Raw genomic sequence first — 24,914 nt, forward strand, 5'->3', positions numbered from 1 at the left:
AAAAAGCATTTGACAAAATTCAGCATCCTTTCATGCTAAAAGTCTTGGAAAGAACAGGAATTCAAGTCCCATACCTAAACATAGTTAAAGCAATATACAGCAAACCGGTAGCCAACATCATACTAAATGGAGAGAAACTTGAAACAATCCCACTAAAATCAGGGCCTAGACAAGGCTCTCTCTCCATATCTTTTCAGTATAGTACTTGAAGTTCTAGCTAGATTTATTAGACAACATAAGGAGGTCAAAGGGTTACAAATTGGAAAGGAAGAAGTCAAATTATCACTATTTGCATATGATATTATAGTATACTTAAGTGACCCAAAAACCTCCACCAAAGAACTCCTACAGCTGATAAACAGCTTCAGCAAAGTGGATGGTTATAAAATCAACTTAAGCACATCAGTAGCCTTCCTATACTCAAAGGATAAACAGGCTGAGAAAAAAGTTAGGGAAATTACACCCTTCACAATAGCCACAAACAATATAAAGTATCTTGGTGTGACTCTACCAAACAAATAAAAGATCTGTATGACAAGAACTTAAGGTCTCTGAAGAAGGAAATCGAAGAAGACCTCAGAAATTGGAAAAATCTTCCATGCTCTTGGATTGGCAGGATTGATATAGTTAAAATGGCCATTTTGCCAAAAGCAATCTACAGATTCAATGCAAGCCCCATCAAAATCCCAACTCAGTTCTTCATAGAGTTAGAAAGAGTAATTCTCAAATTCATCTGGAATAACAAAAATTCAGGATAGCTAAAACTATTCTTAAGAGTTAAAGAACTTCTGAGGGAATCAATATCCCAGACTTCAAACAATACTGCAGAGCGATAGTGTTAAAAACTGCATGGTATTGGCTCAGTGACAGACAAGTGGATCAATGGAAAAGAATTCAATACCCAGAAATGAATCCACACACCTATGGTCACTTGATCTTTGACAGAGGAGTGGAAAACATCCAGTGGAAAAAAGATAGCCTTTTCAACAAATGGTGATAGTTCAGCTGGAGGTCAGCATGCAGACAAAAGCAACTCTTATAAGGATGATATTTAATTTGGGCTGGCTTAGAGATTCAGAGGTTCAGTCCATTATCATCAAGGCAGGAGCCTGGTAGCATCCAGGCAGCTGTGGGCTAGAGGATCTAAGAATTTCATGTCTCATTCCAAAGGCAGCTAGCAGAAGACTTGTAGTGTGTAGTTCTATTACCCTGCCTTAAGATCCGGGTGGACCACACTGCCAGCCCCCTGCCTAGGTTCCTTTGGATCTCCCAATGAAACACACACACACACACACACACACACACACACACACACACACACACACACACACACTTATTTTTAATATGCTTTAGCTCAATGGTTATGCACTTTTCAGTCTCCCAAAGCTAATGGGCCCTTACCTTCACTCCCAACTCAACACTTCCAAATCTGCCCCCAGCTTACTTGCTCAGTTACCTTTAGTACCAGACCAACACCTCTAAATTTGTTCTCAACATAATTTCCTGGTTACCTTCTCCTTGCTCAGCACCAGAAATCTGCCCTCAGCTTAGTTTTGTTCTAATCTCCCACCTGCTACGCCAGGCCCAGTTGGGGAAGCAGCCAATGAGCACTCTACCTGAGATCTCTTATGGCTGGTGGTTCTCTCTTTCTATCTCTAATGCATACTGAATCTCCTTTCCTTCTCTTAGCCTGCCTGTGGAAACCTGGAAGCTCTGGCTCTTTTGCCCAGCCTATAGCCATTCACTGATAAATGATAGATCAAGAACCAATTGGTGAATAGTACCTTGAGTGTTCACATGCAGATTCCCAATCAGAGCATCAGAACCACACCCTACAAAGACTCATTCTAGGCACCTAAAGCCCAACTACAGTGACATACCTACTCCAACATAGATATACCTCCTAATAGCTCCACTCCTTGGGATAATCCTTTACAAATCATCACAAAGGTTAATTCATTTTCTTTACAACTGCTGTAATTAGAAAAGACTGATCCTGGAAATGGGCCCCTGACTGGTATTATACCCCTGACAGCAAGTCTCCAAATGTAACTTTTTGTCTTGCTTTGCCTTAGTGAACGGCTTATGTATGTATTAACCAGGAGTGAGAAATGCACTGACATTGTCTTTCTCTGTGATCATATTGTCTCTGCTGATGGGCACAATTAAATGACTATGGTCAGGGCTGGAGATGAGCTGACTTAGGCATGCTCTTCCTGAGGAGGCTGCCAGTGACTGATATTCATGAGGGAAAACAGAATGAGATGCAGGGTAAACAGCCCCACCTCTGTGAAGGACAAAGCAAGGAAACACTGTCATGATGTGAGAACAAACAGGGAATAAGAACTAAGGTCTGCTATAGAGATGAGAATGAACGACTGATGGCCCAGGAACACAAACTCAGCTTACCCAACACACCGTGTCCAAACTGGACAGTTTTCTTGAAGTTTCTGTAGAAACAGGAAAAAGAAACTCATGGATCAAAGTACTTTCAAAATTCATGAGTGACATTATGGGGCAGTCCAGTTATAGCACCATGTGGGAGTTTGCTCAAGGCCTTCTGATAGAAGAAATGGATATGAAGGCAGCTAAGGATAGCCCAGGGAAATTGTCATTGCAATATCATTATTTCCCTAAGTCTATTTACATATTTTATTTGACATTTAGTGTAAAATCATAAGGAGTTTTTCTATCAATTAATTGGAATGTTTCTGTTGTGAGAGCAATAAGATGTTGACACTATTACATTATAAATGAAAATTTTAAATTAAACTATAAGATTCTAAAATTATGTATACATACAGCACTGTTTCGTTTTTTGAGAGTTGCATAACTTCTAACTTCTGAGTGAAAATAATTACACCTAGCTAGTCTTATCTTTCCATCTATACAGAGGGGACAGGCCCTCGCCATGGCCTCGGAGGACAACATGCCAGGCCCTGTCTGCCTCATTGAGAATGTGAAAGGGCAACTGCAAGTCAACCAGGAAGCCCTGAGCATCCTGTCTTCTATTCAGCAGCCAGTGGTGGTGGTGGCCATTGTAGGCCTCTGCCACACTGGCAAATCCTACCTGATGAATAAGCTAGCTGGGAGGAATACAGGTGAGTGCAGTCAACAAAGCTGTTCTGTGCCCTTACGTGGTGAATATTTTACATGTGATTCATAGCATTCTACTCCTGGACTCCATCTTCAAAATTTCCCATAGTCTTATAGGTTTTTTTTTGTTTGTTTGTTTTTGGTATTTCGAGACAGGGTTTCTCTGTGTAGCCCTGGCTGTCCTGGAACTCACTCTGTAGACCAGGCTGGCCTCAAACTCAGAAATCCATCTGCCTCTGCCTCCCAAGTGCTGGGATTAAAGGTGTGTGCCACCACTGCCCGGCTAGTCTTATAGTTCTAATAGTACCTAAAAGTCCAAAGTCTCAGCTCAGACTCAATGCAAACTGTAATATGCATATCACAGAATAAACATTCCCATTTCCAGTGTTCAGCAGGATAGGAAGGGAAGAACACTCCATTACAGACTGAACTCAAGCAGCACAAACCCCAATTGCTGTAGCTCCATACGCAGCACATAGGGCATGTAGGTTTCTTCTATACACTGTCTAGCAGACCCTACCTCTAGGGTCCTCCTCTTTAAAGGGCACAAGGGATCTCTGTAGGCTCTCTAGTCAGTGCACTCACTGACTCCAGATTTCCTCAGTGGGCATCTCTAACAACATGGGATCTTCATGGTTTTTTCAGCTTTACCATTACAGCCTCACATACAGTAAATTAGGGGTTCCATGTGAAAGATTGACCTTGCTATGCATTCATTTTGGAACCTTGGTGTAAACTTGGAGGCCTTGTGACTGTTGCATTCGGCATATCAGAAAATTAGTATCTGTGAGTGTGACATCAGTACTAGCTTTAGTTTCAGCTAATTCTCTTGACTTGCTTGTGTTGAATTTTTCAAGAAAGATTTGTTTATTTTACATTCACCTGTGTGAATATTCTGTCTGTGTACTAAGTGCGCTGCTGTTAGAGAGGAGCTTAAGGTTCCCTGAAACTGGAGATCTATAGTTGTCAACTGCTCTATTGATGCTGAGGCCTGAACTGTGATCTTCTCCAAGCACATTTAACCCCTTTCCACTTCCATTATGCTAATTTTATTACCACTTTTTGGAAGTTCTGATGCTAAGTGTCTAATCCCTCCTTTCCTCTCTGATTTTTAGGTTTCTCCCTGGGCTCCACTGTGCAGGCTGAAACCAAGGGCATCTGGATGTGGTGTGTGCCTCATCCCCAGAAGCCTGACCACACACTAGTTCTGATTGACACTGAAGGCCTGGGAGATGTTGAGAAAGTAAGAATATGTTGTGTCAGGGAAATGTTAATGATCTTCAAGAACACACACAGGAGCCACTCTGATGCAACTCACAGCAGGGTCTTTATTTTATTCAAGCTAGCTCAGGCCCCTCCAATGCTCTGCCTCATGCAGGACTGTTTTGGTGATGGTGGTGATCCCCGAATGTCTATGGGGCAAAGCTTTGTAGTAAGCAGCAAGCAGAGAGTACGTGTGCAAGCATCTAGTTGGAAAGCTACTGTGGCCTTTAGCATAATTGGCTGAGGCTGGGAGTCATATCATAAACTTAATTTCTGCTCCCCTCTGCATTGGTGATTGTTAGGCAAGGGGTGGACTTGTAACCTGGAGGTGCAGGTTTGTTGGGGGAATAACCTGGAGACACTAGTCTTAGTGAGGGTGTAAACTGGAAATGCTGGTCTTTTGGGGGATTAGCCTAGAGGGGCAAAACCTACTCCTGACCAATGTGTGTTCTGATTTCCAGGGTGACAACCAGAATGACTGCTGGATCTTTGCCCTGGCTATTCTTCTAAGCAGCACCTTTATCTACAACAGCTTGGGGGCCATCAACAAACAGGCCATGAACCAGCTGCAGTATCCTTTCTGAAGTTCAGGCTTCCCTTCATGAAGTAGCTCTTTGAGTTAGGATCTTGGCTGATGTAACATAAACTATAAAAATAACTCATATATATATATATATATATATATATATATATATATATATATATATGTACAGTGTTCATACTGAGGTTAGGAAAAAGGCTAAGGAAAGTTTGAGCTGGGGTTCAGAATGAAGTAGTACTAACATAGAGCTGAGATTCTGGGATTTGGTTGGTGCTGTAGTTGTTTCTGTGGCTTTCCTTAACTAGCTGATCAGCTATGTGACAGAGCTGACAGACAGAATCAGAACAAGATCTTCTTGTGACCAGGATGAGATGGGGAACTCAGATGAGTTTGTTAGCTTCTTCCCAGACCTTGTGTGGACTCTGAGAGACTTCTCTCTTGAACTAAAAGTAAATGGGCAACCTATCTCAGCAGATGAATACCTAGAGAATTCCTTGATGCTTCTTCAAGGTAGAGACTTACACCTGGCAAATGAGATTGTCAAAAAATAAATAAAACAAAAACAAAACAAAACAAAACAAGAGATTTCAGCTTCTATACATCATTTTCTTATACCCAGAATTCTTACTTCTTCTAGCTAGGTACTCCTAAGAATTGGCGGTTAATGTATATAGGACACCAGATTGAGTGAAGCATTTTCACTTTTGTTCTATGAACAAATTTATTTGCCTTCCACTTCTCCCTCAAATTTGTACTACTTGCTTCAGATTTGTGCACAATGAAGTTATATTAGGAGAAAAAAGACTGAATTGTTACCAGTATCCTTGTCCAACTGTGGGAATTGTGTGGCTCACACAACTGCTCAACTCTCAGAAGTCTGTAGCAATCACATGATACTGTGCATGTGGCCTTACATGTCTCTGCACACAATCCTGCTACATTAAGTGAGTTGAATCCTTACAATAGAAGCTACCAGTGCATTGATAATTTTCTAAGACCGTAAATGATTAAAGCAGATACCACCCCATCCCCTGTCCCATTCTCTCTTCTTGTTTTGTGTTTTTAGGGACTCACAATGTGACCCAGGATGGCCTCAAATTATAATCCTCCTACCTCAGCTTTCAGCGGTCCAGGATTACAAGAGCTCACACGATCAAATTATAGGATATATCTTCACCTTGTAGCATCTGGCTGAAAATACTGTTTTTTGTTTGTTTTTGTTTTTTGTTTTGGTTTTTGTTTGTTTGTTTTTTTGCTCCATCTAGGTACTAGACAAAAAGAAAAAGAAAAACAGTTTAATTTGCCTCGGCTCTGTATCCAGAAGTTCTTCCCAACAAAGAAATGCTTTGTCTTTGAGCGCCCAGCACCTGGGAAGAAGCTTGGGCAGCTGGAATCACTTCAGAATCAAGACCTGGATTCTGATTTTGTGGTACAAGTGGCAGAGTTCTGTTCCTATGTGTTCAGGTCTTCCAAGGTGAAAACGATTTCAGGAGGCCTCGAGGTCAATGGACCACGTGAGTCCTTTCACAGTCTGTCTGCTAACTATATAGGCCACAGTATCATGAGACAGCAACGACCTACTTCAGCTTTGAAGAACCAGTCTATCACCACTGTAGTGCTAAACTGTAGATGATATCATAATTTATAATCAATTTTGTTTATCATATTTTCTTGATGGTACCAGAGAAAAGGGGCAAAAGAAAAAAAATCAAATTACCCTAGCAAACTGGCCCTAAATTCACCAAATGGATAGTCACTAAACAATGCCAGGGCAGGGAAGCAGGAGTGGGTGGGTTAGTGAGCAGGGGGAGGGAGGATGGAATAATGGGTTTTCAGAGGGGAAACCAGGAAAGGCAATAACATTAGAAATGTAAATAAAGAAAATGTCTAATAAAATTTTAAATGTTGGTACAAAAATTCTACATGGATCTAGTTATTGTCATGTTAGCATACACAGAGCATTCTGTTGGGCAATGCTACTTATTCTAATCATTCTGATAGAGAAGTTTTGACTGGGAGACTGTATTGGTTAGTTTTGTGTGTCAACTTGACACAGGCTGGAGTTATCACAGAAAAAGGAGCTTCAGTTGGGGAAGTGCCTCCATGAGATCCAGCTATGGGGCATTTTCTCAATTAGTGATCAAGTGGGGAGGGCCCCTTGTGGGTGCTACCACCTTTGGGCTGGTGATCTTGGGTTCTCTAAGAGAGCAGGCTGAGCAAGCCAGGGGAAGCAAGCCAGTAAGAAACACCCCTCCATGGCCTCTGCATCAACTCCTGCTTCCCGACCTGCTTGAGTTCCAGTCCTGACTTCCTTTAGTGATGAACTAAAGGAAGTGTAAGTGTAAGCTCAATAAACCCTTTCCTCCACAACTTGCTTCTTGGTCATGATGTTTGTGCAGGAATAGAAACCTTGACTAAGATAGAGACCATGTTTTGTTCCCAAATGGGAATGATGCTTACATGGACAGCATTGGTTACACAGACAGCCATGACAGAGGTGTGGAGCCTGTTCTCATGGTCTTTATGTTGAAATGGATGCAAACATTCCATAGACACAGGCCCATGTAATCTCCATCCAGCATTCTTACCCTTTGGAGTTGCAGACTCCTCATGAGAGGATCTTGCTAAGAGGAATGTCTAATTCCATCAATTTGAGACAGAGGCTGGGATGCATACATTTATCATTCTTCTAAACGATGCTAAGGACACTGATGCTTTATGTCATCAATGACTGACATATCTAGAATTTCACAGAATAGACTTGTCTCCATCCATCTGTAGCAAATATTATTACCTGTTTCCTGGTTGTAGGACTAAAGAATTTGGTGATAACCTGCGTGAACACCATCAACAATGGGTCTCTGCCCTGCATGGAGAGTGCTGTCTTGGCTTTGGCCCAGATAGAAAACTCAGCAGCAGTGCAAAAGGCCATTGTTCACTATGACCAGCAGATGAGCCAGAGGGTGCAGGTGCCCACAGAGACCCTCCAGGAGCTGCTGGACCTGCACAGGACCTGTGAGAAAGAAGCCATCAAGATCTTCATGGAAAATTCCTTCAAAAATTTTAATCAACTGTTTCTAAAGGAATTAGGGGTAATTTTTCTCTCAAGTTTGCCTGGATGCAGAATTAGAAAGGCCAAATTCTATGAAAAAATGAAATGGGTGCTTGAAGGTGCAACTGTTGCTGGATTTTAAAATAGTAACAGCTACCTATTAAAATCATAATCAATAGGAAAATGGGTTATCATATGCTCAAAGTTTTAAAACATTTCTGCTTTCATGAATAAGTTAGTAATATTCCCGTTCACTGAATTAGTAACAGAGAAGTGATTTGCATGTCTGATCAAATTATATACCCAGAGGTAGTAGCCTGATCTAATATTCAATCCAAAGGAATTTTAGCCTTTGAGGCAAATTAATGTTGAGTCTTGTTGATTCTTTGGACTATCTTTGGCCCAAGCTGAAAAATTAGTTTACATGTAAAGATGTAAATCTCTGCTCTGAAGTCACTGACAAGCAACAAGGATGATGATGGCAAAAAGCTGTCATCAGAGGAAGTGATACAGTTACAGTCAGTGATTATGTTTTCCTTTGTTCTTTTTGGTTTGGAACTTACTTTTCTTTTGAGAAATGCTCGCCCAAATTCTAAACTCTGGTTTCTTTTCCTTTTTCACTAAAGACTAAGTTGGAAACAAAGCAAGAGGAATTCTGTAAGAAGAATCTGCAGGCATCCTCAAATCACTGCTCAGCTGTGCTTCAGGATCTTTTCAGTCCAATAGAAGAAGATGTAAAACAGGGGACTTATTCTAAACCGGGGGGATACTGCGCTTTTAAAAGAAGGATAAAGGAGTTGAAGAAAAATTACTATGAGAAACCAAAGAAGGGGGTTCTGGTAACCAGAATTATGTGTTTTCTGGGAAGATACTTACCATCAGACTGGGAGAACTTCTGTTTGCACTTGTTTGCACTTGAAGTGCTTGCACTCCAGGCACACTGCCCTCATGTATCCCATACAGGAAGGTCATCATACTGGATATTTCCTGCTCACCATCAGAAACAGTGCACTAACTTAACAATTGAGCTCAAACTGACCATCTTAGCCACCAGTGTGACTGTCACCCTCTGTTTCACCTAGATTCTTTTTGATGCAAAGGACTCAGTGACAACCCCTTTAACAAAACTTATAATTCATCAGTTTGGGCTTCACATTATCCTTAAATAATACTGTCCCATGTCTCTCTGTCCATCATCTTTCCCAACCCCATGCTTCCTTCCTCTCATTCACTCTGATCTCTTTGTTCTCCATGAGGGCTTATGTCTTCAGCAAACTTACACATCTATGTCCACAGCACCATTTACTCCAAAGTTAGAGCCCTCCACCTAAAAAGACAGTCTTTGTTGTCCAACTGAGGACTCCCATAAAAGGCATTCCTTCCTGGGGTCATTGTGGACTAGTGCCTGTTTCTTTGACTGTTGCATTTAGAAGAAAGTTGGGTAGAGAGGTAGCACAAATTTTGTAGTCATTCCTGCTGTTGACTTCATGTTCTCTGAACTCAAAGGCTGAAGAAACTCTGCAGAAATTTTTGCAGTCCAAGGAGGATTTGGCTGATGCAATTCTACAGACAGACCAGATTCTGAGAGAAAAGGCAAAGGAGATTGAAGGTAGGGTACAATTTAAAGGACGGCATACCCTTAAAAGTTGTGAAATGTTTAAATCATTGTAAACCTGGTGTCTTAGTCAGGGTTTCTATTCTTACACAAACATCATGACCAAGAAACAAGTTGGGGAGAAAAGGGTTTATTGAGCTTACACTTCCACAGAGCTATTCATCACCAAAGGAAGTCAGGACTGGAACTCAAGCTGGTCAGGAAGCAGGAGCTGATGCAGAGGCTATGGAGAGATGTTACTTACTGGCTTGCATCCTCCTGGCTCGCTCAGCTGGCTTTCTTATAGAACCCAAGAATACCAGCCCAGGAATGGCACCACCCACAAGGGGCCCTCTTCCCTTGATCACTAATTGAGAAAATGCCTTACAGATGGATCTCATGGAGGCATTTCCTCAACTGAAGCTCCTTTCTCTGTGATAACTCCAGTCTGTGTCATGTTGATGCACAAAACCAGTCAGTACACCTGGGATCCTAAACCAAAGCTAAAACAACCATTACATTTTATTACCTGACATCAGACATGGCTAACATGATGACATCATCAGTAAGAGTGAAGCATGTGAGGAAGAAGAGAGTAACATTTTCACCTTCCTTCTTACTTTCCTTCACAGTGGAGCATGTGAAAGCTGAATCCGCACAGGCTACAACCAAAATACTGGAGGAAATAAAAAAACAGAGTGACCAGTTGTTGAAAGAAAAGGAGAAGTTTTACATGGAGCATGTGAAAGAGTTGACTGAGAAGATGGAGAAAAATCAGGTCCAGCTGAGGGAGGAGCAATAGAGGGCCACTGAGAACACAATTTAATTGTATCACTGTCCATCAAAGACCAGCATCAGCATTTAGGGTAAACTGAGGCAAGACGTAGAACTGGTGATTAATCATCCAGGCGACTTTTTCTGAGGGAACACAGCTTGATTCTCTCTGCCCAGTGAAAGGGGTGAGGGAACACACACATACTCACGCTTGGTGAATGAAGCAAGGCTCCAACAAGCAAGCTCGAACAACTTCACACATACACATACAAACACATACAAACATACATACACACATTCACACATTGGGTGTTTGGAGCAAAGCTCCAATGAGCATAGCTCCAGCAACCGTATTTCCCCCCCTCCCCACAGCTTATATAGCCCAGAAAAATCTTTCAAGCAGCATAGAAATTACAATATGACTACATTCTTCTCTCTCTCTCTTTTTTTTTTTTAGTGAGTGATTATAGAAAAACCTCAGAATGTTTTGAACACCTTTACATGAAAGACATTTACATATTACAGGTTAAGAAAAAGAACCTAATAATTCCCAAGAACTTACATACATCTGTAACTAAGCGACCTTGCTGTAGATCGACACAATGTAAGCAAGCAAGACAATTTTCTCATTAATTGCAGGCTGCGATTTGCAGAGAAAGAATGCTGGATTCACCTCTCCTTGCAGTGTGGACAGATCCTACATACTTCTGACTGCTTAGAAAGCAAGGCAAGACAACAGCATATACAGTGAGAACAGCCAAGAAGGAGGCCTGTCTGCAGTGTGTTCATTTCCGTCTATGTTGGCTTACATGATATTACATTGGTAGGACAGAGTCCCTCAGACACAACTCTTTAGAGTACCTTTTGTGAGTAATCCGTGCTACCCTGAGATTACCTGCCTAACTGTATGTGAAAAACAATGACTGCACACCTTTCACTGTAAAAACTTTATTCAGTTTTTACAAAGGTGAAAGTTTACAAAAACTTTGTGAAAGCTCTGAGTTTTGTAATTCACGGGTGGGGAAGTTGTTCGTAATGTACTGTAATCTTTAATAAAAAGTAAACTTGGCACTAAAAGAAAACTAACCTCATAAAAATATCAAAAGAATCATAAATCTAAAGAGGAAATCTATTGTCACCTTGAATACTAATGCAGCATCATGAGAAAGAGTCATATCAGCAAGAGCTACTTAGGCTACCATTATTTTTGTTTCCTGACCTTAAAAAATTTCCGGACACATAAAAAATGAAGAATATGCCTTTCTGATCTTCAAATTTCTCTCTAAGACATTCTATATCAGATATACTGACAAAAATAAAAAAGAATCTTAACCTAACTCTAATAATAATTTACATCTCCAAATTCTTTCTAAAGTGGTGGCCTTTGCTAGCAATCGACATCTCTAAATTCTTTCTGAGGGTGGTGGATAAATCCTTAATTTTCTCCAGCAGCAATGCTTGAAAAAGATCAATCACTATAACTGTAAGTGCCAATAAAATTGCCCAGTGAGGAGCTTGAAGCCCTTAGAGTTTTGACATAGCTCATAGGTTATGAGATGTAATATAAAAGCATCAAGCAAAGAGAAACTACAACAGCATGAAGTTCTCAGGCCATATAGTCCTTGGGGATCTGCCTCTTAATGCTGCATTTCATGAGTTCCATTTTTTTGTTCCTCTCATGTAGGTCTTGACATCTGTCTGTGTTCTCTTCATCAAAAAAAGAAATTGTGTGTGTATGTGTGTGTGTGTGTGTGTGTGTATGTGTGTGTTTATTTGCTTGTGTGCATGTAGTATCTGCAGAGGTCCACAAAGGGGGTCAGATCATCTGGAGCTAGAGTTATAGGTGCTTGTGAGCACATAAACTGGATGCTTGAAACTGAATTCCAGTCTGTAACACACTCTTTACATCTGAGTCATCTATCCAGTCTCCTGTTCTCTCTATTTCTGTTTACCATGAAATTTGATGATGCTTAAAGGCTGACCCAGCCTGCTTCCTTATGCTACTTACTTTAAAATGCCTGTTTGATCATCTGTTGCCCATGTCTGGTAATGAAGTTTTCAATGTGCAGTGATGTCACACTGCATCCTGTTATATTTTGCCACCTATGCTCTTTATGATTTTATTATTAATTAATTAATTAATTGATTGATTAATTAATTTTTTACACTCCATATTTTATTCCCCCACCCCTCATCCACCTCTGACTGTTCCACACCCCATACCTACTCCCCTCCCCTCCAAGTCTCCTCATGGATGTCCCTACCCCTCACCCCACATGACCTCTAAACTCCCTTTGGCCTCGAGTCTCTTGAGGGATAGGTGCATCACCTCTGAATGAGCACAGACCTGTCAGTCCTCTACTGTATGTGTGTTGGGAGCCTCATATCAGCACCAGTTGTATGTTTCCTGTTTGGTGGTCCAGTGTTTGAGAGATCTTGAGGGTCCTGATTAAATTAGACTGCTGGTCCTCCTACTCGATTGCCCCTCTCCTCAGCTTCTTTCAACCTTCCCTAATCCAACAACAGGGCTCAGATACTTCTGTTCATTGGTTGGATACAAATATTACATCTGAGTCTTTCAGCTGCTTGTTGGGTCTTCTGGAGTGTGGTCATGCTCGGCCCCTTTTTGTGAGTGCTTCATAGTCTCAGTAATAGTGTCAGGACTTGGGATCTCCCCTTGAGCTGGATTACACTTTCGGTCTTTCGCTGAACCTTCTTTTCCTCAGGCTCTTATCCATTTCCATCCCTGTAATTCTTTCAGAGAGGCACAATTATGGGTCAGAGTTGTGACTGTGGGATGGATCCCTCTTCCTCATTTGATACCCTATCTTCTTGCTGGAGGTGGGCTTTATAAGTTCCCTCTCCCTTCTGTTGGTCATTTCATCTAAGGTCCCTTCCTTCAATTCCTAAGAGTGTCTCACCTCCCATGTCTCTGGTACATTCTGGAGGGTTCTTCCCATCTCCTATCTCTTGAGGTTGCCTGTTCCATTCTTTCTGCTGGCCCTCAGGGCTTCAGTCCTTTTTCCTCACCCAATACTAGATCATGTTTCCTTCTTCCCCCACTCCCTACCCCCTATCCACTTTCCCTTCCAGGTCCCTTACTCCCTTTCTTTCTCTCCCTCCTTCCTTCTGTCCCTCCCTCCCTCCCTCCCTCCCTTGCCATTTGTGATTGCATCTTTCTCCCTCCCAAGTGGGACTGCGCCATCCTCACGTGGGTACTTGGTCTAACTGGCTGTCTGTAGAAAAGTGGAAATAGACCCATATTTGTCACCTTTCACAAGGCTCGGAGTCCAAATGGATCATGGACCTCAACATAAAGCCAGATACACTGAATTGAATAGAAAAGAAAGTGGAAAAGAACCTTGAACTCATTGGCACAGGGGAAAAGTTCCTAAACAGAACTCCAATGGTTCATGCTCTAAGATCAAGAATTGATAAATGTGGACCTCATGAAACTGGAAAGCTTCTGTAAGGCAACAGACAAAGTCAATAAGACAAATCAGCCGCCTACAGAATGGGAAAAAAAACTTCATTAACCCCACATCCGATAGAGGGCTAATATCCAAAAATATATAAAGAACTCAAGAAACTAATCACTAAAAAACCAAACAACCGAATCAAAAAATGGGGTATATAACCAAACCAAAATTTCAAAACTGAGGAATCTTGAATGGCTGAGAAGTACCTTAAAAAAACAACTTGACAGGATTTCTCCATGTGGCTTGTTTTCCAAAGTACCAAGAACAAGGTACTCCCTAGGTCTTGTAACTCAGCAAGGCTTATGAATGGAAATAACAGTGCCTAAACACATTCTGATTGAGAAAATCAATACAGATGAGATTAAAAAAAAAGAAATGTTCCAAGTTCATAGTGATCAGAGAAATTCAAATCAAAATGACCCTGAGATTCCACCTTACACCAATCAGAATGACTAAGATCAAAACCACAGGTGACAACACATGGTTGGAGAGGATGTGGAGAAAGAGGAACACTCCTCTGTTGCTGGTGGAATTGCAAACTAGTAAAACCCCTCTGAAAATCTGGAGGTTCTTCAGAAAATTGGAAATAGATCTACCTGAAGAACCAGCTTTACCACTTTTGGGAATATACCCAAAAGATGCTATTTATGATTTAACTTTGTTTCTTTCTTAAGACTCTATAAAACTATTGTATAAAAGAAAGAAACACAAGTTCATATAAGATGAAAAATACACAATCTTAGTACGTTGGGAAGTGGAGGCAGGAGCACCAAAAGTTTAAAGTTATCCTCAGTGACATAGAGAATTTAAAACCTACACAGGCTCAAAAACAAACAAAACAAAAAACAAAACAAAACAAAATAAAACACCACCAACAAAAAACCTGAAGCAAACAAAATTAAAAAAAAAAAAAACCAAAAAGACAAACCAAAAACTAAAACAAAGCAAACCTTAGTGGAATACACAATGGTAGTTGTTTTATTTTATCTGGTATGAGTTTGTTCCTATGAGAGTGTTTAGCAAAAATCCCCTTTACTTGCCTTGTGGTCTTACCCTGGCACACTCTGGTCCATGTGTGTTCTCCTGCCTCCTCTATCATTACTACCCCATGGTAAATCCTCCTGGTTCCTCTTCTCATAGTCTCCCTACACTATCCACTGTTCCTCATGGTCCTTCTCTTCTCTCTTCTCTCTCTACTCTTCCACCTCTCTCTGAGACTCCCTGACAGGGACCAGAAGCCCTGCCCTATTCTCTTCTCCTGCTGAGCTACTGGGTAATAAGCACTCTATTAACCAATAATAGGTGAGGAGAAACCATTTTTAATTAACACTGAGACTGGACATACTTGAACATGCCATCTTCCAGAGTGCTTGGCATAGAAATCAGTATCCGAATGCACAATCACAAAACCATCACCAAACATCCATCATTCTCCACCGGTTTTTGAGACAGGGTCTCTCACTGAACTTGGAGCTCACCAATAGGGCTATCCTGACTGACCAATGTGTTACAGTGATCTGCCTATATCTGTCTCCCCAGTCTGGTTCTACAGAACAGTGCTGTACCTCAGTTTTACATATGTGCTCTAAATTCCAGCTCATGTCTTCACACTTGTGTGGAAGACAAGTTACTGTGTGATCCATGCATCCCCCACCCCTGACTAAATTTCTTAGATGAAGATTCATTGTCTTACTTAGATTTTCTTTCTTCCTTCCTTCCTTCCTTCCTTCCTTCCTTCCTTCCTTCCTTCCTTCCTTCCTTCCTTCCTTTCTTTCTTTCTTTCTTTCTTTCTTTCTTTCTTTCTTTCTTTCTTTCTTTCTTTCTTTCTTTCTTTCTTTCTTTCTTTCTTTCTTTCTTTTCCCAAAAGATTTATTTATTTTATGTATGTGAGTAAGCACACTATAGATGTACAGATGGTTGTGAGCCCTCATGTGGTTGCTGAGATTTGAACTCGGGACCTTCAGAAGAACAATTGGTGCTTTTAACTGCTGAGCAATCTCTCCAGCCTTTAGATTTTCAAAATTCATTCCTGTGTTGCCTAAGATGTGAGTAGGTAGATGTATTCAATTCTATAATAGTAAAATTTGAAGTCCAACATATGATTATGATTACCTGAAGTGGCCATAGACAACCAACTAGGGGGAAAACAATAATGATAACTTAAGCTTATAAATGGAACTATTTTTTGTTCCATCTTTCTTTACTGATTGTGAGAGAATACAAAAGGTTGAAGTTTATAGAAATTTCATTTCTGATCAAATCCTAAATGAAGGATTCCAAAAGAAAGCACGATTTATGTATATTAAAGTAAATGGATCCTTTGATGATTGACCAGTGACCAGTAGCCAAAACTAGAATAGTTAGGCATCTTTAAATGGGCCTATAGGACACTAATTGTTTTCTTTTTTTTCTTATCTATATTCTTTGTTTACATTTCAAATGCTTTCCCCTTTCCCAGTTCCCCTCTCCCTATCAGTCTCTCCACCCATTTCCCAATCATCCCCCTTCAATTTCCCTATCCTCTTACTCCCCTATAATGCTGAATCAACTCTTTTCAGAACCAGGACACTCTTTTTCTCTCTTCTTGGGTATCATTTGATATGCTAATTATGCCTTGAGAATTCAGAGCTTCTGGACTAATTAATATCCACTTATCAGAGATTGCATTCCATGTATATTCTTTTGTGATTGAGTTACCTCATTTAGGATGATATTTTCCAGTTCCAAGCATTTGCCTAAGAATTTCATGAATTCATTGTTTTTAATTGCAGAGTAGTATTCCATTGTGTAAATGTGCCACATTTTCTATATTCATTCCTCTATTGAGGGACATCTGGGTTCATTCCAGTTTCTGGCTATTATAAATAAGGCTGCTATGAACATAGTGGAGCATGTGTCCTCACTGCATGCCGGGGGATCCTTTGGGTATATGCCCAGGAGAGGTATAGCAGGGTCCTCTGGAAGTCTCATGTCCAGTTTTCTGAGGAACCTCCAGACTGATTTCCAAAGTGGTTGTACCATCTTACAGCCCCACCAGCGGTGGAGGAGTGTTCCTCTTTCTCCACATCCTCACCAACACCTGCTGTCTCCTGAATTTTTGACCTTAGCCATTCTGACTGGTGTAAGGTGAAATTTCAGGGTTGTTTTGATCTGCATTTCGCTAATGACTAATGATGTTGAGCACTTCTTAAGGTGCCTCTCGGCTATCTGAATTTCTTCAGGTGCAAATTCTTTGTTTAGATTTGTAGCCCATTTTTTAATAGGGTTATTTGGTTCCCTGGGGTGTAACTTCTTGAGTTCTTTGTATATATTGGATATTAGCCCTCTATCAGATGTAGGGTTTGTGATTATCCTTTCCCAATTTGATGGTTGCCGTTTTGTCCTTTTAACAGTGTCCTTTGCCTTACAGAAACTTTGTAATTTTATGAGGTCCCATTTGTCAATAATTGATCTTAGAGCATAAGCTATTGGTGATCTGTTCAGGAACTTTCCCCCTGTGCCCATGTCCTCAAGGGTCTTCCCCAGTTTCTTTTCTATTAGTTTCAGTGTGTCTGGTTTTACATGGAGGTCCTTGATCCACTTGGAGTGAAGTTTAGTACATGGAGATAAGAATGGATCAATTCGCATTCTTCTGCATGCTGACCTCCAATTGAACCAGCACCATTTGTTGAAAAGGCTATCTTTTTTCCACTGGATGTTTTTGGCTCCTTTGTCAAAGATCAAGTGACCATAGGTGTGTGGATTCATTTCTGGATCTTCAGTTCTATTCCATTGGCCCACTTGCCTGTCACTGTGCCAATACCATGCAGTTTTTAACACTATTGCTCTGTAGTATTGCTTGAAGTCAGGGATACTGATTCCCCCAGAATTTCTTTTGTTGTTGAGAATAGTTTTAGCTATCCTGGGTGTTTTGTTATTCTAGATGAATTTGAGAATTGCTTTTTCTAACTCTGTGAAGAACTGAGTTGGAATTTTGATGCGGATTGCGTTGAATCTGTATATCACTTTTGGCAAGATGGCCATTTCAACTATATTAATCCTGCCGATCCCTGAGCATGGCAGATATTTCCATTTTCTGAGGTCTTTTTCAATTTCCTTCTTCAGAGACCTGAAGTTCTTGTCATATAGATCTTTCACTTTTTTGGTTAGAGTCACACCAAGATACTTTATATTGTTTGTGGCTATTTTGAAGGGTGTCATTTCCCTAATTTCTTTCTCAGCCTGCTTATCCTTTGAGTATAGGAAGGCTACTGATTTGCTTGAGTTGATATTATAACCAGCCACTTTGCTGAAGTTGTTTATCAGCTGTAGGAGTTCTCTGGTGGAGGTTTTCGTGTCACTGAAGTAGACTATCATGTCATCTGTAAGTAGTGATAATTTGACTTCTTCCTTTCCAATTTGTATCCCCTTGACCTCCTTATGTTGTCTTATTGCTCTAGCTAGAACTTCAAGTACTATATTGAAAAGACATGGAGAGAGAGGACAGCCTTGTCTAGTCCCTGATTTTAGTGGGATTGCTTCAAGTTTCTCTCCATTTAGTTTGATGTTGGCTACCGGTTCGATGTATATTGCTTTAACGATGTTTCGGTATGGGCCTTGAATTCCTGTTCTTTCCAAGACTTTTAGTATGAAAGGATGCTGAATTTTGTCAAATGCTTTTTCTGCATCTAATGAGATGAACATATGGTTTTTTTTCTTTGAATTTGTTTATGTAGTGGATAGCACTGATGGATTTCCTTATACTGAACCATCCTTGCATCCCTGGTATAAAGCCTACTTGATCATGGTGGATGGTAGTTTTGATGTATTCTTGGATTCGGTTGGCAAGAATTTTATTAAGTATTTTTGCATCAATATTCATAAGGGAAATTGGCCTGAAGTTCTCTTTCTTTGTTGGTTCTTTGTGTGGTTTTGTTATCAGCGTAATTGTGGCTTCATAGAACGAGTTGGGTAGAGTTCCTTCTGTTTCTATTTTTGTGGAATAGTTTGAAGAGTATTGGTGTTAGGTCTTCTATGAAGGTCTGATAGAATTCTGCAATGAAGCCATCTGGTCCCGTACTTTTTTTGGTTGGGAGACATTCTATGACCCTTTTTATTTCTTCAGGTGTTATGGGACTGTTTAGATGATCTATTTGATCCTGATTTAGTTTTGGTGTCGGATATCTGTGTAGGAAACTGTCCATTTCCTCCAGATTCTCCAGTTGTGTTGAGTATAGACTTTTGTAGTAGGATCTAATGATTTTTTGAATTTCCTCAGTTTCTGTTGTTATATCTCCCTTTTCATTTCTAAGTTTGTTAATCTCTATACTGTCTCTGTGCCCTTTGGTTAGTCTGGCTAAGGGTTTATCTATCTTGATTTTCTCAAAGAACCAGCTCCTGGTTTTGTTGATTCTTTGTATGGTTCTTTTTGTTTCTAGTTGATTTATTTTGGCCCTGAGTTTGATGATTTCCTGCCTTCTACTCCTCCTGGTTGAAATAGCTTCTTTTTGTTCCAGGGCTTTCAGGTGTGTCATTAAGCTGTTAGTTTATGCTCTCTCCATTTTCTTTTGGAGGTACTCAGGGCTATGAGTTTTCCTCTTAGCACTGCTTTGTGTCCCATAAATTTGGCTATGTTGTGTCTTCATTTTCATTAAGTTCTAAAAGGTCTTTAATTTCTTTCTTTATTTCTTCTTTGACCAAGGTATCATTGAGTAGAATATTGTTCAGTTTCCATGTGTATGTGGGTTTTCTGTTGTTTTTGTTGCTATTGAAGACCACTTTTACTTCATAGTGATCTGATAGGAGGCACAGGATTAGTTTGATCTTCTTATATTTGTTGAGGTCTGTCTTGTGACCAATTATATGGTCGATTTTGGAGAAGGTACCATGAGGTGCTGAGAAAAAGGTATATTCTTTTGCTTTAGGATACAATGTTCTATATATATCTGTCAAATATAATTAGTCCAAAGCTTCAATTAGTTTCACTGTGTCCCTGTTCAGTTTCTGTTTTCCTGATTGGTCCATTGAGGAAAGTGCAGTGTTGAAGGCACCCACAATTATTGTGTTAGGTGCAATGTGTGCTTTGAGCTTTAATAAAATTTCTTTTATGAATGAGGGTGCCCTTGCATTTGGAGCATAGATGTTCAGGATTGAGAGTTCTTCTTGTTGTATTTTTCCTTTGACCAGCAACAAGTGTCCCTCAGAGTCTCTTTTGATGACTTTGGGTTGAAAGTCAATTTTATCTGATATTAGAATGGCTACTCCAGCTTGTTTCCTGAGACCATTTGCTTGTAAAATTGTCTTCCAGCCTTTTACTCTAAGGTAATGTTTTTCTTTGACCCTGAGGTGTGTTTCCTGTATGCAGCAAAATGTAGGGTCCTGTTTACATATCCAGTCAGTTAGTCTATGTCTTTTTATTAGGGCATTGAGTCCATTGATTTTAAGAGCTATTACGGAATAGTGATTATTACTTCCTGTCATTTTTGATGTTATTTTTTAAATTTGATTGGTTAACTTCTATTGGCTTTGATGAAAGAAGGTTACTATCTTGCTTTTTCCAGGGTGAAGTTTCCCTCCTTGTATTGGTGTTTTCCTCCTATTATCCTTTGTAGGGCTGGGTTTGTGGATAGATATTTGGTAAACTTGGTTATGTCATGGAATATCTTAGTTTCTCCATCTATGGTGATTGAGAGTTTTGCTGGGTATAGTAGTTTTTGGCTGGCATTTGTGTTCTCTTAGAGTCTGCATGAGATCTGTCCAGGATCTTCTAGCTTTCATAGTCTCAGGTGAAATGTCTGGTGTGATTCTGATAGGTCTTCCTTTATATGTTACTTGGCCTTTTTCTCTTACTGCCTTTAATATTCTTTCTTTTTTTAGTACATTTGGTGCTTTGATTATTATGTGATGGGAAGTATTTCTGTTCTGGTCCAGTCTGTTTGGAGTTCTGTAGGCTTCTTGTATATTCATGTTCATCTCTCTCTTTAGGTTAGGGAAGTTTTCTTCCATAATTTTGTCGAAGATATTGCTGGCCCTTTCAGTTGTAAATCTTCACTCTCATCTATGCCTATAATCCTTAGGTTTGGTCTTCTCATTGTGTCCTGGATTTCCTGGATATTTTGGGTTACAAGCTTTTTGCATTTTGTATTTTCTTTAACTGTTGAGTCCATGGTTTCTATGGTATCTTCAGCATCTGAGATTCTTTCTTCTATCTCTTGTATTCTGTTGTTGATATTTGCATCTATGTCCCCTGATTTTGTCTCAAGGTTTTCTATTTCCAAAGTTGTCTCCCTTTGAGTTTTCTTAGTTGTTTCTACTTCTGATTTTAGATCCTGGATGGTTTTGCTTAGCTCCTTCACTTGCTTGTTTGTGTTTTCCTGTAATTCTTTAAGAGATTTTTGTTTTTCTTCTTTCATGACCTCAGCCTGTTGACCAAAGTTCTCCTGTATTTCTTTAAGTGATTTTTGTGTTTCCTCCATATTTGCTTTTGTATTCTCCTGAATTTCTTTCAATGATTTTTGTGTTTCCCCCGTAAGGGCTTCTAACTTTTGATCCCTTTTCTCCTGAATTTCTTTAAGTATGTCCTTCATGTGTTCCTGTACCAGCATCATGACCAGTAATCTTAAATCCAAATCTGGTTTTTGGTGTGATGTGGTATCCAGGACATGCTGTTACAGGAGAATTGGGTTCAGATGCTGCCATATTGCCTTGATTTCTGTTAGTGATGTTCCTGTGTTTGCCTTTTGCCATCTAGTTCTTGCTGGTGTTAGTTGGTCTTGTCATTGCACCAGTGCAAGCTGCCTCTTCCCAGGTGGCCTCTGGTGCACAGCTAACCTCCTGCACTGCCTGGAGACAGGGTGCTGTGGCCCAGGCTGTTCAGATTCTGAATCAGACACCTGAAGGCTCCAGCTGGTCCTGCTGGACTCACCAGAGCACACTGACTCCTCCCAGCAGGCCTCTCAGGTGCCCCTCTTGCCTCTTGCAGGACCTGGAGATGTGGCATTGCAGCCCAGGATGTTCTGGATCCTGAAGTGGAGATCTGAGGGCTCCCGCCAGAGGCCTCAGGACTTGAACCTAAACTCAGTGGTGCTAAAGCAAGCTGTGTGCTCCCAGTCTACTTCTGGATGCACACCAGGCCTCTTGCACTTCCTGGAGACTGAGTGTTGTGGCCCAGGCTGTTCAGATCCCAAAGCAGATACTTGAAGGCTCCCGCCAGGACCTGCTGGACTCACCAGAGCACACTGACTCCTCCAAGCTGGCCTCCGGGGTGCCCCTCTGGCCTCTTGCAGGACCTGGAGATGTGGCATTGCAGCCCAGGCTGTTCTGGATCTCGAAGCAGAGATCTGATCGCTCTTTCAGAGGAATCAGAACTGGAACCTAAACTCCCTGCTGCCAGAGCAAGCTGTGCACTCCCAGTCTGCTTCCGGGTGCACACCAGGCCTCTCTTTTTTTATTATATATTTTTCTTTTCTTTTTTTTCCTTTTTTTAATTTTTTCTTTGCTTACATTCCAAATGATTTCTCCTTTCCCAGATCCGCCCTCCCCATATGTCCCATAAACTTTCTCTCCCCCAATTCTCCAATCACCTCTTTCCTTTTATTCTGTCCTGAGACTCCCCTCTAATGCTAGATCAATCCTTTCCAGGATCAGGACCCTCTCCATACTTCTACATGGGAGTCATTTGTTATGCTATTTGTGCTTTGGGTATTCAGAGCTTCTGGGCTAATTATTATCCACTTATCAGAGATTACATTCCATGTGTATTCTTTTGTGATTGGGTTACCTCACTTAGGATGATATTTTCCAGATCAAACCATTTGCCTAAAAATTTTGTGAATTCATTGTTTCTAATTGCTGAGTAGTATTCCATTGTGTAAATATACCACATTTTCTGTATCCATTGCTCCTTTGAGGGACATCTGGTTTCTTTCCAGCTTCTGGCTATTATAAATAAGGCTTCTATGAACATAATGGAGCATGTGTCTTTATTGCATGCCGGGGAATCCTTTGGGTATATGCCCAGGAGAGGTATGGCAAGGTCCTCTGGAAGTGTCATGTCCAGTTTTCTGAGGAAATGCCAGACTGATTTCCAAAGCAGTTGTACCATCACAGCCCCACCAGCAGTTGAGGAGTGTTCCTCTTTCTGTACATCCTCACCAACACCTGCTGTCTCCTGAGCTTTTGACCTTAGCCATTCTGACTGGTGTAAGGTGAACTCTCAGGGTTGTTTTGATATGCATTTCCCTAATGACTAATGATGTTGAACACTTCTTAAGGTGCCTCTTGGCCATCGAATTTCTTCAGGTGAAAATTCTTTGTTTAGATCTGTACCACATTTTTAAATAGGGTTATTTGATTCCCTGGGGACTAACTTCTTGAGTGTTTTGTATATATTGGATATTAGCCCTCTATCAGATGTAGGGTTGGTGAATATCCTTTCCCAATTTGATGGTTTCAGTTTTGTCCCGTTAACAGTGTCCTTTGCCTTACAGAAACTTTGTAAGTTTTTGAGGTCTTATTTGTCAATTCTTGATCTTAGAGCATAAGCTATTGGTGTTCTGTTCAGGAACTTTTCCCCTGTGCCCAGGTCCTCAGGGGTTTTCCCCAGATTATTTTCTATTAGTTTCAGTGTGTCTGGTTTTACATGGAGGTCCTTGATCCACTTGGAGTGAAGTTTAGTACATGGAGATAAGAATGGATCAGTTCGCATTCTTCTGCATGCTGACCTCCAATTGAACCAGCACCATTTGTTGAAAAGGCTATCTTTTTTCCACTGGATGCTTTTGGCTCTTTTGTCGAAGATCAAGTGACCATAGGTGTGTGGATTCATTTCTGGATCTTCAATTCTATTCCATTGGTCCACTTGTCTGTCACTGTGCCAATACCATGCAGTTTTTTAACACTATTGCTCTGTAGTATTGCTTGAAGTCAGGGATACCGATTCCACCAGAATTTCTTTTGTTGTTGAGAATAGTTTTAGCTATCCTGGGTTTTTTGTTATTCCAGATGAATTTGAGAATTGCTTTTTCTAACTCTGTGAAGAACTGAGATGGGATTTTGATGGGATTGCATTGAATCTGTGGATTGCTTTTGGCAAAATGGCCATTTTAACTATATTAATCCTTTCAATCCATGAGCATGGCAGATTTTTCCATTTTCTGAGGTCTTCTTTGATTTCCTTCTTCAGAGACCTGAAGTTCTTGTTGTATAGTTCTTTCACTTGTTTGGTTAGAGTCACAACAAGATATTTTATATTGTTTATGGCTATTTTGAAGGGTGTCATTTCCCTAATTTCTTTCTCAGCCTGTTTATCCTTTGAGTATAGGAAGGCTACTGATTTGCTTGAGTTGATTTTATAACCTGCCACTTTGCTGAAGCTGTTTATCAGCTGTAGGAGTTCTCTAGTGGAGTTTTTTGGGCCACTTAGGTAGACTATCATATCATCTGCAAATAATGATAGTTTGACTTCTTCCTTTCCAATTTGTATCCCTTTGACGTCCTTATGTTGTCTAATTGCCTGAGCTAGTGCCTCAAGTACAATATTGAAAAGATAAGGAGAAAGGGAGCAGTCCTGTCTAGTCCCTGATTTTAGTGGGTTTGCTTCAAGTTTCTCTCCATTTAGTTTGATGCTGGCTACTGGTTTGCTGTATATTGCTTTTACTATGTTTAGGTATGGGCCTTGAATTCCTGTTGTTTCCAAGACTGTAAGCATGAAAAGATGCTGAATTTTGTCACATGCTTTTTCAGCATTCAATGAAATGACCATGTGGTTTTTTTCTTGTTTGTTTATGTAGTGGATTGCATTGATGGATTTCCGTATATTGAACCAACCCTGCATCCCTGGGATAAAGCCTACTTGTTCATGGTGGAAGATTGTTTTTATGTGTTCTTGGATTCGGTTGGCAAGAATTTTATTGAGTATTTTTGCATCGATGTTCATAAGGGAAATTGGTCTGAAGTTCTCTTTCTTTGTTGAATCTTTGTGTGGTTTTGGTATCAGTGTAATTGTGGCTCTGTAGAAGGAATTGGGAAGTCTTCCTTCTGTTTCTATTTTGTGGAATAGTTTGGAGAGTATTGGTGTTAAGTCTTCTTTGAAGGTCTGATAGAATTCTGCACTGAAACCCTCTGGTCCTGTGCTAC

At 40.5% G+C, this 24,914-nt stretch overlaps 1 protein-coding gene across 2 annotated transcripts; it reads left to right on the top strand.

The window, feature by feature from the left end:
- The first annotated feature begins 2,911 nt into the window (after positions 1-2,911).
- LOC127682608 (guanylate-binding protein 1-like) lies at positions 2,912-10,348 on the top strand. Of its 2 annotated transcripts, none has more exons than XM_052179056.1 (9): positions 2,912-3,101; positions 4,212-4,339; positions 4,821-4,930; positions 5,214-5,439; positions 6,195-6,414; positions 7,712-7,992; positions 8,579-8,791; positions 9,459-9,561; positions 10,179-10,348. In XM_052179056.1, the coding sequence occupies exons 1-9, from the start codon at positions 2,912-2,914 to the stop codon at positions 10,346-10,348; spliced, it is 1,641 nt and encodes a 546-aa protein (XP_052035016.1). The 2 variants fall into 2 exon arrangements, with proteins under 2 accessions (XP_052035016.1, XP_052035017.1); XM_052179057.1 differs by having other exon boundaries at positions 5,214-5,410; positions 6,166-6,414.
- Positions 10,349-24,914: the final 14,566 nt, after the last annotated feature.

This window comes from Apodemus sylvaticus, chromosome 4 (genome assembly GCF_947179515.1).
Source record: "Apodemus sylvaticus chromosome 4, mApoSyl1.1, whole genome shotgun sequence".
In the NCBI taxonomy this organism is placed as follows: Eukaryota; Metazoa; Chordata; class Mammalia; order Rodentia; family Muridae; genus Apodemus; species Apodemus sylvaticus.